The sequence below is a fragment of the Natrix helvetica genome (assembly GCF_964273705.1).
Source record: "Natrix helvetica genome assembly, chromosome: 8".
NCBI classification, from domain to species: Eukaryota; Metazoa; Chordata; class Lepidosauria; order Squamata; family Natricidae; genus Natrix; species Natrix helvetica.
This window is the reverse complement of record NC_138559.1, coordinates 20,527,258-20,540,550: the sequence shown is the minus strand read 5'-3', so window position 1 is coordinate 20,540,550 and position 13,293 is coordinate 20,527,258. Positions and strand designations below refer to the sequence as shown.

At 39.7% G+C, this 13,293-nt stretch overlaps 1 protein-coding gene across 2 annotated transcripts in view; it reads left to right on the top strand.

Annotated features, from left to right (window-relative positions):
* ARHGAP32 (Rho GTPase activating protein 32) overlaps positions 1 to 13,293 on the top strand; it is a 167,578-nt gene that overhangs the window by 33,406 nt on the left and 120,879 nt on the right. For both annotated transcript variants that reach the window (XM_081961288.1, XM_081961287.1), the window contains exon 2: positions 10,783 to 10,891. In XM_081961288.1, the coding sequence (XP_081817414.1) occupies positions 10,784 to 10,891 (108 nt within the window). In that variant the 5' untranslated portion in view covers position 10,783. The remainder of the gene's footprint in view (positions 1 to 10,782; positions 10,892 to 13,293) is intronic.

Genomic DNA, 13,293 nt, shown 5'->3' with positions numbered 1-13,293 from the left:
TGTGCTTGCAGTTATATAATATGGATTCCTGTTGACATTCACTTTCTTTCATTAGACTAGCAAGCCAGGTTACTTTTACAGAATGGAAGCTGGGAGAGAGGCACCAAGTTAAGTATGTGAAGCGTTTCTGTAGCGTAGAGACAACGGCGATGCTTTTGCGCGGTTGGATTAGAGGACCTTCATGGTCCCTTCCCATTCTGTTTTCACCCTCCCCAGGCACCCAGAAAGCCTCTGGAGCCTGGGGAGGGCGAAAAATGGGTCCATCGTGCCATAAGCGGTGGGGAGGGCGGGAGTCGCGTGCCCATGCAGGGAGGAGGGGGCACATAGAATTATGGGTGTGGGCACATGCACGCATGACCCCCCGCACTCCTCCCACTTCTGGCACACATTGGCAAAAAGGTTAGCCATCATTGGGATATATTCATCCTTAAAGCCATAAAGTAGTCTTATTTAAACTTGCACACAATTAATTTTGATCCTTATGACTGGGTGTGGTTCATATTTCACATAGGGTTGTGGAAATATTTCTGTTAAGATTTGCTAGTGGTGAAGTAACGGCTTACACGAGCAACGCGTAATTAAGAGCTTATAACTGTATACCGTAAATCCAATGCCCTTTGTTCTTCAGAATTGGAATTTTAAATAGAAGTTGCTTGGTACTTCATTTTTTATTATTTGGTTTCACTTCCCTAATGATCATTTAATGATTTAAAAAAAGAAAAAGAAATCACAGGCAGCTCTCTAGCAAGCTAGAAAAGAAAGAGCTCCTTGCTTAGCCAAGCTTGTGGGGATGGACGGATAAGATCAGACATGTTAAGCAGTTCAGGGAAAAAGGCGTGTGCAGATTGAGACATGGGAAAAGTGTGGAAAGGGATTCCAGGTAAAGGAGACGCTGTGATTGGAAGTTCAGGGAAGTGGGAAGGAGAAAAGATAGCTGCCTATTACAGGCAAGGACAAAACTTTGGTTTTCAAATGATTTGATGGGTCAGGTGAAAATAATTCAGAATTACTGAAGTCATTTCTCTTTTATTTACCTAGGAATCTTAAGAAATTTCTATAATTACTTAAATATACCATTTTGCATATGAAAGTGTCTGTAATATTTAAATTCAGTGCCTGAGGTTATGTAAGTTCTTGGGCTTTTCAAACCACAACAGTTATTTGCATTCAGACAAAGGGGCCTGACAGCTTTTCTACTTTCACTTATTTTTATGTCAATTTACTTTTGGGTTGCTGCTTGTGTGGCAGTTAATGAAAAGAATGATTGAATCTAGAACATTTTAAAAGGGTGCGGTGGCTCAGTGGCTAGGACGCTGAGTTTGTCGATCAGAAAGGTCGGCAGTCCGGCGGTTCGAATCCCTAGCGCTGCGTAATGGAGTGAGCTCCTGTTACTTGTCCCAGCTTCTGCCAACCTAGCTGTTCGAAAGGACGTAAAAATGCAAGTAGAAAAATAGGAACCACCTTTGGTGGAAAGAGAACAGCGTTCCATATATCTTCAGCGTTTAGCCATGCTGGTCACATGACCACGGAGAACGTCTTCGGACAGCGCTGGCTCTTCGGCTTTGAAACAGAAATGAGCACCGCCCCCTAGAGTCGAAAACGACTAGCATATAGGTGCGAGGGGAACCTTTACCTAGAACATTTTATTTATGTATGTATTTGAATCCATTTGTTCTGCTATAGTAGCATGCTGTTATTGTTACTCAAAGGGGGTGAAGATATCCAACACACCCTACTACTGTTATCCCCACAACAATCCTCTGAGATGGTTGGGTTGAAAGAGAGTGAGTGGCTCGAAGTCACCTAGTTGGATTTCAGGGCTAAGGCAGGACTAGAATTCTAGAACTCATGGCCTCCCGTTTTTTTACTTTTTATTTGCACGAAAGGACAAAATCCATACCTTGATTTGAAAACTGTATGAGAGAACAGCTTTTAAAGTGATGGTTGTTTATGCTAGTGGGATAATGCTAAAAAGCGCATTTAGGTCAAAAATATCAAATGCGGTATTTAAATACAATTTGTCTAAGTAAAGCTGTCTGCCACTCTTCCTGAGCGGTATTTCTAAGATGTAAAAGAAAGCAATATTAGTCTTTTTTTTTAAAAAAAAAGGTAAACTGACACTATTGAAAGGGCTATTTTTTGCTAAATAGTTTATGTACAACAGGCACCTCAACTATACAATATTATTGATAAATATTTTATAATATATCTTTTGACCTTGACATGCTAACCAGATTTATTGACCTTAATTTTCTTCTTTTCAGTGTTAATTTCCACTGAATATGCTCTGTCTGAATATGCTTTATGTTTTGCTGTGATTGACTGGATGCTAAAACATTATTTGCCCTTTGCTTTCTCAGTGTTGGGTTCTCATCTGTGCAGAATTAATGACAGGTAGTCCTCGACTTACAACCACAATTAGTAAGAAATTTATTAAGTGAATTTTGCTCCATTTTACGACTTCTTGCTACATTTCTTAGGTAAATCACTGCAATTGTTAAATTAGTAACTTGGTTGTTAAGTGAATCTGGATTTCCCATTGATTTTGCTTATCAGAAGGTCGCAAAAGGGGATCACATGATCCCAGGACACTTCAATTGTCATAAGTATGAGCCAGTTGTCAATTATGTGACCATGGGGATGCTGAAAAATGATCTTAAGTCACTTTTTTCAGTGCCGTTACATCTTCGGTCATGAAACGAACTGTTGTAAGTTGAGGGCTCTGTACTTTTCCTTGTTCAGCTGCTTGAAGTAATGTTAAATTTCCTTTTTTCTTCATAAAATACTGTATTCAGTGGGTGTTTGTCTTGAATATGTCAAACTTTGTCCATGTCCAAAGATCACATCCTAGATACTTAAACACACCAAATATCACATAGGTTGTATTTGAACGGTGACTTTCCGTTGCATTAAATTGAGTTGTACGGAAAAGTCAGCTTGTAAGTAGAATTGATTTTACGTGATGATTTCGGTTATGCATCAGTCCTGGAATGCTTCTGAAATCCTCTTTATGTCAGCCTTGTTTCAGCTCATATACTTTGTGCTAAATGGTGGTTTAGGAGGACGCATGGATTTTTGGTAAAAGATGGGAATTATAAAAGCTGATTCATTAAACCTTTTTTCATTCAAGCTTTTGGAACTCTCGAGGTTCACAGTTAAGGCTGAAAAATGTTTCTGAAGCTATCCTTCCCTCCCCAATCTGTATATGAATATTAATAACACATGCCTTTTTTACTCTTAATTGTGTTCAGATTAATAAATAGGAAGTCAGCGATTTTCTAAACCACAGTGGATTGAAAGAACTTGGATTAAATAGTCATGCTCCTTGTTTTATAGAAGATAAGTTTCAGCAGACCTCAAGGTGATTGCAGTCTGAATGGTGTAGAATTTGATTTTCATTCTGAGATGCCAAAGGGAGATTTAAAATTCATCTTTAGTTTTGTACAGACTGTTCTGTGTGACAGGGTATCTGAACAAGAGGAAAGCTATGAAATGTAGCTTTTCTATGAAATATAACCATCAAATTCATGCTTCTTGCTACGATTGGCAGAGAAAATTATTTTGGTTAAAAAAACATGTTAGCAGAGGACACATCTATCTGATGAATATATGTGTATATAGATATTGTGTGTACGTGTGTGCATGACATATTAAGAAAATATATTCAGGATAATGTAATTGGAGTATTCTTAGCTGCTTGCTCTGTGTGCTTGGTAAACTATATGGATGGACCTGCCTGCTGGAAACAGTTTTTTTTGTAAGCACTTCCTTTTTAAATTGTGGTCAAACAGGTTTATGTTTTTGAACAAGCAACTCCCAGAAGAGGACAGTAGATTGAGGTTTTATTCCGGAATTGTTCTGAAGAGCTAGAGTGGTGCACCCTAGAGGTGGAGCTCTCACCTCACAATCAGGCAGCTGTGAGTTCGATCCTAGGTAGAGGCAGATATTTCTCTCTTTGGGCACGATGAGGATGTATCTGCTGACTATAACTCTGCATTGGCGACAGGAAGGGCAGTAAACACTCAACTTCATTCACTTGCTCAGACTACATCCTGCAAGGGATTATGGGGGTCATTAAAAGATGATAACGATTGTTCTGAAGAGCTAGATCCTATGCAGCATGGAGAGTCCAGTCTGAAGTTGCTGTACCATAAATTTTGAAGAGAGATTTAAGTCCTGGCTGTCCAGGAAGACATTGTCTTTTTACTTCATTTTGTTCCATTCAGGTTTAGTTTATAGATGACAGTTTCTGTGGCTTAGGTATAATTGTGAAGCACAACATTGCATGTGCGACAGCCTTGCCCACTCTGTACACCTGCTACTTTCAGCTGAAAGGACTGTCCTTCCACTTCCAGAGTTTCTGAAAGTTTCATCTCCATTTTGTCGTCTTCTACAAGAAATAAATCACCAAGTTTTTGAAGTGCCTAGCATTGTAAATTGCTGTATTTTGCTCTTGTTCTATTATTGTAGCTGCAGTTTTGGGCATTGGACATTTTCTTTAACATGTCCGCTTTAAAAAAAAAGAAAAAGTGACACGTAACTCCTAAGGAAGTATCAATAGCTCTGCTGCCAAGATGCTACCAGGGGAAGGCTGGTCCAAATTTTAAACACTTGAAATGATAAATTGTTGGATTCTCGGGAGCTCTCCCCATAGCATATCAGTATAGGCTCTTGTTATTTGTTCCAAATACATTAAAGGGAATAAACATTGAAAGCTTATAAACGCATTCCCCAAAGACTAATATTGCCAAATAAATTATTCCTCCCTTCCAAGAAGTCTCATTAGTTAGGGGTATGCTATAAAATAATGCACATTAGCGTTTTAGGGTTGACATTGGGAGATTCTATAATTTTTTAATCTTCTAGAATCGGGGATTTATTAAAACAGCAAAAAAGTCCTTTCTTTTATAATTATTTTTCTAGAGTTGCTGGCAATTATTCCTCTAATACTTAGTGTGTGTTTCATAAAGATTTATGAAGGTCCATCATTTGGAACAATAACTGCATCAGTAATCATAAAAGAAACAGGTAAGAAATAATTTAGGCTGTGTATTTATTCAAAATGTTTTGCCTCTAGGCTTTCAGAAAGTGATCACTCTAATATTTATTACTTGTGTGATTATCACCTCTGAAGAACAGTGGGGGTTTTTTGGTGACCTGTATTGCATGGAAAGTAGAATTAAACCTTGGAATGTTTATTAAACTGATAAAACGAGCGGAGATATTAAGGAAACTCAACTCAGATAAATCCTAGGAGCAGTCGAACAATAACAGTTTCGGTAAACTTATTTTAGTCCTCCAGATACAAATAGTTAATAGGAACAGGATTTTGTTTTTACTTTGAAATCTCTGCAGTTTTCCTTTTCTCCTAGAATTGCTGCTTTGTAGGAGTGACGTAATTCAACAGAACTGTAGACATTTTACATGGGAGCTGTTTGATTCAACTGAACAGACAGCACAATACTAGAATAAACTTGAGCGACTGATTTCCACACGTTTAAAAGAAGTGTCTGTAGTACCATCTGTTGAAAGTTGCCAAAATAACTTAAAGTTATTTAGCGCATGCCATTAATGTTATAACTCAGGTGTGATAAATACAGCAACAGCATTAACAGATGGGAGAAGTGAGACATAATGAAAGTCATCATATTGTTGCAGGTAATCCTCGACTTACAATAGTAATTGGCACCAGAACATCCGTTGTTAAGTGAGGCGGTCACATAATATGATGTCACATGAAAATATCGCTTACCGATGGCATTCCCAGCACTCTTTGTTGATATGTTAACCAAATTCATTAGCCAAGGAACCACCCTGAACGAAGCCATGTCTTGGTCTGTCCCAGTTCCGAGCCTCCCATCTTCCAAGGTAACGGACTATGTCAACCCCCTCAACTGCCAGTTCCCTGACATCTCTGCCCTTCTGGCCGCCCTATACCCTGCCTGTGGGGCAGGAAATAGCCCTGGAACCATGCAGCTCTGGAGCTGCTTGTCATGCTGCAGCTTAAGAGCTTCTTGGAAGCCCCACAGCCACCGCACAAGCCCCATCCCACCTCAGCTATACAGCACTGTGCAAAGCTAAAGACACCGTGGGAAACCCCAGCCTGATCCAGCAGTGGGGTGCTTCTTAAGACCCAGCCAGCTGTATTTTAAAACATCTGGAGAGCACACACACACACACTCCCCGTTACAGGCTTGTACATTATTTAGAAAAGCTTTATTAAGGACAATGACTAATTGTGAAAAGGGATACTTATGACTCAAATTGTATTGCAGACTAGAAGGTCTAGGAATTATCACAATTTTGTGAGACCTGCATGTGCGCGCGACCGCCCTGCACCCCGTTTTGGGCCTAGTAGTCCTCCCTGTACCAAAAACAGGCCGTGGGGGGGGGGAAGGGAACGCTGTACCCCTGCACTCCCCCTGCACATGCATCTCCTATATACACCCCACCCCCCCTGCGCATGCGTGGCAGAGTCCCAAAAATCAGTGCACATGCATGGTGGAGCTGAGCTGGGGCAACAGCTCATGTGCCCACAGCAAGGGCTGTGTGTGCCACCTGTCATAGGTTCGCCATCACGGGTATAGGATTTTTGTTTTAAAGTGGAGGCTGTGCCCAAATAATTTTGTACTAATCTGTGAAATCTCTCTTGTACTAGAAGAGGGAAAAAAATAATAAGAAGAAAAATATACAATTTGCTGCTGACCTTTGCTGTATCTAATTATCTTTTCACCATTAACTCCCGTTATGCAGAGAAGGGTATTTTCATTAGCAGGACTTAATGCATTATCCTTTATGGGGTAAATTTATGTTGGCCAGAAAGTTTTAATAATCTTTCATATTCTGAATTTCTCAGTTCAAGTCTGAATGTGATCCTCTGTATCCTCTGTGTGCTGACCCTTATACCAGACTTGGCTATCTTTTTACTGCTTCCTGTCCTTACTAAATATTGGCTTGAAATTGAGGTTATGTGCTTTTTGCAAAGGGATTGTTTCCTGAGATTTCCAAGAACATTGGTAAATTTCTACTTAGTTGTGATTGCTGAAAGTACTGGGTTTGAAATGTGCCCAGGCTTGGATGGACTAGCTACTTAGGCCTTACATAGAAGATAATCACTAACTTTTGTCCTTCTACTATGTTAAATTTCTTATTTTATTCTATTGCCTTATATTTTATCACTGTGTTCCTTTTTATTTTCAGCTGTGGATCAAATACACAGATAAAAATAAGAGCTTCTTAGTGAACAGATCTATTTATTGTGGTATGTGGGAAGGTAACAGGGGAAATATAAGCTTCTAAATTGGTGTCAATTTTGCACTTGTGGGCACTTTGGTGCAGTGGATTGCGACTAAATATATTGCTAAAAAGAAATTTTCTCTGGAAATCAGGTGGTTTTAGCTTAGGTTAAATAGAAGAGAAAATACAAGCTAAGATTTGTAGTCCACTAAAACTAAGCCATTTATTTATTGCTGCAGTATAACCTCATTTCCCCATAAAGATTAAATGGAATATGAAGCTTTCATGCCTTGCATCATAAAGACTTGAGGTATAGTAATTAATATTGAGTATTGATCAATAGGGTTGTCCTTTTAATCTTTCTCCATGAATTAGTGATCATGGCCTTGGGATTAGAACGACAAAGTTGTCTGGCTCTGACGCACTTCTGTATCTTCTGGAAAAAAAACCCTTTTCTATTTAAAAATAACCTCGAGAACTCCCGTTTGCTTTTATAAAGACCACAGCTGGATTATCTCTCCTTTTCCAGGTAGTCCTTGCATAACGACTGCTTGCTTAATGACTGCTCGAGATTACAGTGGAGCCCTCCAGAGCTACGTGAAAACAGGTTCCTCATGGTCACAATAGTGGCTTGTTTCAGTGTTCTACAATGTACAACTTTTTTGCTGATTGTTGGCCTCTGTGGCCAGTTTCCAGCAAAAAAATTCCTGCCCATAGCAACACATTTACTCAGTGTTCGCTTTATGACTGTGGGGTTCATTTTACGACTGCCGTATAAAAAGTTCATAGAATTGGGTTTGGTCGTGTGGGGTGCCTCGATTTATGACCGTTGTGACTAAATATCCCCTTTTCTTCTTGGAGATTAAATAAAACAATTGAACAAATTATTTTGTGTACTTTGCCTCCTGAACATGTTTCCGTCTCTCCATGAGGTGGCACAAAATTTAATTTGCCCTGTCCCAAGAGCCAACATCTATTCTGACTTCATAATGAGACGATCAAATGGTGGTATCCTAAACCCTTAATATCTTTATCTCTTATTGATTTTATTGTAGTTTCTTTGTCTTTGTCTTGAATCAGGCAGCATACAACTGTCAGATCTGGGAAGCCATCTTTTAGTTTTGGGACTTTCAGGCCTGCCACATTTTCTACTGTGGGAAAATGGGAGGGGGGAATTACACAGAGTGTGGGTGATATATAGCCATAATAACATTCTTTCTCAGAAAGTCAAGGTCATCTGGCCCTGTAGCTGCGATGAGGTGACTGGGAGGTAAATCCTGGTTTGGATGGTACCTGATTGGGCCATGTGATGGACATGTGGGTGCTGGACAGGGGCTTGAAGTTTCTTTTGGGTGGTGCTGGAAGCTTTCAGAGTCAGGTTTCCCCAGATGTGCCAGTTTGACATCTCTAATAAAATGGAACTTTGAGGAACCTCAAGCCTTGGAGTCTTCTTTCGTTGGGGGTCTTACTTGGAACCCTGACATTAACCTGCATCTCCTTTAAGAAACTCTAGCAGCTCCCCTGAACTCCGGGGTGCTGTCCGGGGTCCTGAGCCCCAGCATCCACCCTAACCTGGGTGGCGTAAAGACTCAGGGAAGAGGAGAAAGATGATGATGATGATGATGATGATGATGATGATGATGATGGTTGGTCACACTGTAAGCCTGATGTTTAGGTTGGATTTGGCATTTTTATTCACCGAATGGACGATGTTTGATGGCGTTAAAAGTTATTGTCGCGAAATGTAAACTATCCCAAGCAAAGTTAACTTTTGCAATTGGCTGATAGTGATTTTGTCAATGCCGATGGTGTTCAAATGGTGCTCCAGTTGTTTTGGGATTATTATTATTAACTAAGGGAAAAGTGATAAAAACATCAGAAGGGGGAAAACGAGAGAATGATTTTAATATCTTATTTCAGGAATTCCTCCTCCCGATTGCCTTAATAACACAATGTTCTCATATCAATTCAGATTCAACAATATAAATTGAAAACAGGTTTTGAAGTCGGTAAATGTCTCTGATTTTTACATTATTAAATTAGCAACGAGTCCTGTTTTAGATAGCAATTTCAGAATAATTTCACATGGGACAAAGCCTAGATATTCCACTACTGGCAAGTTGAGAGCTTTCTGGTCTAGTATTACGATTGAATTAACATAATGTCATGGTTAAATTAGATTAATCACAGATGAATTATTCAGTGCCACTGAAGCAACTTTTCTTCTTCAGCAAATCTATTTGGAAAACCATTCTTAAATAGCAGGTGAAATGATGTAATATTTGAAGTACTTTTTTTTCAGTCCTGACAGGGCTCCAGGTTGACTCAGCCTTCCATCCTTCCGAGGTCGGTAAAATGAGGTTTGGGGGATTGTTGGGGGCAAATAGGCTGACTCTGTAAACCGCTCAGCGGGTGGTGTATGTATAAGTCTGATATATATATGTACTTGTATTTAAGTCTAAGTGCCGTTGCTAAGTGCTAAAACATTTGGTATCTAAATCTCTATCATCATCACCATCTTTTAACGATCCCATAATTCCTTGCGGGGTAGAGTTTGTGCAACTGAATGGAGCTAGCAGAGTGTTTAATGTCCGGATTCCCTTCCTGTTGCCTGTGCAGAGTTTTGTTCAGCAGATATATTCTCAGTGTGCCCAGAGAGAGAAATATCTGCCTCTACCTAGGATCAAACTCACAGCCTCCTGATTGTGAGGCGAGAGCTCCACCTCTAGGCTTCCGCACCACTCCTATCTAACTCTCTATAAACGTACTATCAATATTGCTAGGCTGCCGGCTACAGCTTAAGTCTTCCAAATGTACCCAAGAGGGGAAAAATGATGACTGAAATAAGATAGAGGATCCTCATCTCTGTTAAGTGATAGGCACATCTGGCATTTTGAAAAGATGGGTGTGGTTGCGGTGGCAGATGGGATTGACTTTGGGAGATAGTACCATGTCTCCCCCAAAATTAGGCAGGGTCTTATTTTCTTTTGACCCCCGAAATAAGCACTTGGCCTTATTTTCGAGGATGTCTTATTATTTTTGAGGTGCAGGAGGCGGCAAGCTTGGTGACCTCATGGCTGTTGCTGTGTGGCAATATTTTCGGGGAGTGCTTATTTTCATCCATGCACTCAAAAGCCCAATTGGGCTTATTATCGGGGGAGGTCTTATTTTCGGGGGAAACAGGGTAGGAAGAGCTGCAGCTTACACAACAGTCATTTAAAATTTGAGCCCTAAGGAGGAAGGGTTCCAGAAGCTTCTCAGAAGAGACCCTTCCTAGTTTTTGAGAGAATAAAAGTGAAGGGAAGGAGGGGTAGCTTCAAAAGTTGCAGGATTCTCTTAATGTAGCCCAGGGGTGTCCAAACTTGGAAACTTTAAGACTTGTGGACTTCAACTCCCAGAATTCCCCAGCCAGCCATGGACACCCCTGCCTTAGGAGGTATATTGGGGGACCAAGGATAGAACTTTATGAATTATTAAGAATTATTAAAAGTGTTTAACTTAACTCAAAAGATTCAGTTTATTTATGAGTTCATCTTTTTCTTCAAGAATGATGAAGTCCTCTTTACATGCAGAAGAGGATGATTTTGTGCCTGAGCTTCAGAGAAGTATCCATCCCCGTGAAAGACCAGATTGGGAGGAGACCCTCAGTGCAATGGTAAGGCATTATTAACAATATTATTGGATACATTCTGCTTGGAGTTACTTAAATGACCTGAGATGTGTAGAATTTTTGAAAATGCACTCATTACTTGATCAGCTGAAAATGTTTCATCTTTGGATGCACTCCATATATGGGGGGAAGATGATGTGCCTACTGAGTCTGTTCCATTAAATCATCTTGGATAGCATAGCCTGTGATTATTTATTGACAATAATGCTGCAATGGTTCTCAGGCTTCATTAATTTCCCCTTTAGCTACCATCCGCAAAATGTGATCCCTCTCCTTGAGGAAGTTAATTTTACAAGCATACATATTTATTAGCATTAGAATAATCTAGCCTGGAAAATCCTGACGATGAGAATTTAAGATAGTCCTCACTTAGTGACCACAGTTGGGACCAACAACTCCTCCATTAAGCAAAACTGAGTGGGAAATCACGTGGCCCTGACTATGGTAATCAGTTTCACACCTTCAGGCTTTTGCCTCCCTAATCACCCCCTGGCCCTTTGGAATATTCACTCGGATGTTGTGATAATTGGCATGGAGGAAATTAATGTTTGTATTTACATTCATTGGTGAGGAAGGGATTACAAGAGAGTAAGCAGACACACAATGGAAAACAGTGTGTTAATCCTGACAGTCATGAGTACATTATACAAATACTCCAGTGTACTCCCCATTGTGTGCTTGCTCACTCTCTTACAGTTCCTTTCTCTCCAATCTCTCTGCTCTGGGAAGTGGGGCAAAGGAAGTACGTTTGTGTGTATATGTGTGTAAGTGCACGCATATTATATCTGTATATGTAGACATCCATCATATTGGGAAGTGCATGCCATGTAAAAAATGCCTCATCTATTCTACACTGCTTTTCAATGAAGATGTTTCTTCATTGAGTAGATCCCATTGTTTCAAATCTGTCAATGATAAGTGTGTGTGTGGGGAAGGAAGGAAGGGTTTTCAAAATGCTTAAATTATAATGCGGTAATTATGCAACAATGTGGACTAATTGGCGTAACGTGGATATTAGTCGGAGAGTCGTATGCTTACTTATAGTAGCTCTTATTAATGCAGAATATCACTGTCAACCATTATTGTGATGATTGCTTAAGGAGCATCTCTCTGGCTAATCTTGTCTAGGCTTGAGTTTTGTACATGGATAAGAAAGACCAAAGCATCGCTGGGCTTGTAGAGATGACTGGGAGGAAGAGACTGAAAAGTACTTCCTGTGATGGCCAAGAAAATTGCATGATTGCATCCATACAGTTGCCAAGAGTCAAGCTCAACTTCAGAACATTTTTACTTTTAAGAACATCTACTTTTCTTTTCTTACGATGCTGGTGCCTATTATTTGCTTTTGTTATTCAGTGATCATTAGAATGAACCCCATGGAGACCACAGTTTTTCATAGTGAGTTAACTATTAATTGGTTTACTAGCTGAACATCTTCTGTTCAGATCTTTTCCTAGTGTTATGAAGCCGTTCTGCTTGTTTTTCTGGTTGATAATTAAATGGCTGTTAAATACATTTTTTGGTCTTCCTATTTGAATACGGGAGCGTTAGTAATTGAAGTACTATATCTTCGTCGCAATTTTGTTCCTCTGAATGACTTTGTTATTTTTGTTTGTGCAATACCGGGAAGCTGTTTGTACACACGTTGTGGTGGAATAACCGTGTTTTCTTCATTAGGAAGACGACATTGAATGCAAATTTCATACTATTTCAAAGATGTATTGATTTGTCATTAATAGAAAGTATCAAAATGGTTTGCTTGTTATTGCTTTTTTTAAAAAAAGATGTGCATTAATCTGCACATCAGATTGATCTGCACATCAATCTGATTGGCTGAGGAATTCTGAGTGTTGAAGTCCACAAATCTTAAAGTTGATAAGGTTGGAGACCCCTGATCTAGATTCCAGGGCAACTTGCTCCATAAGGCAGGCACTGTGACGGAGAAGGCACACCTTTGGGGTCCTGCCTGGGTCAGGTTTGGTGGGATGAACAGAAATGATGAGAGACAGGCGGTCCTCCAAATTATCTGGACCATTAACGGGTAACACAGCATAAATGCAGCATTCTGTTTTTGTCAATTTAGATTTAGGACACTGTGTATACCAAGCCTTCATATACACCACAAAGCTCTAATCCAAAACAGCACCTCTTAGTCATGTTACAGTACTTTAGATGCTATGATCATTCTAATTCTCTTTTACCTCTACAAAACTCGCCCAGTTGATAAGTATCAACACGGAGGAGTGTTAGAAACTGGATATCCTTTTCAAATGGAGATATGATGCCTTTTAAATCAAATACTGGTGCTGGAAAATCTTCTTAGAGTCAACTTAAAAAACAACAACAACAATGTAATGAACTCAGGAGTTGTGTGTATGATAATTAAG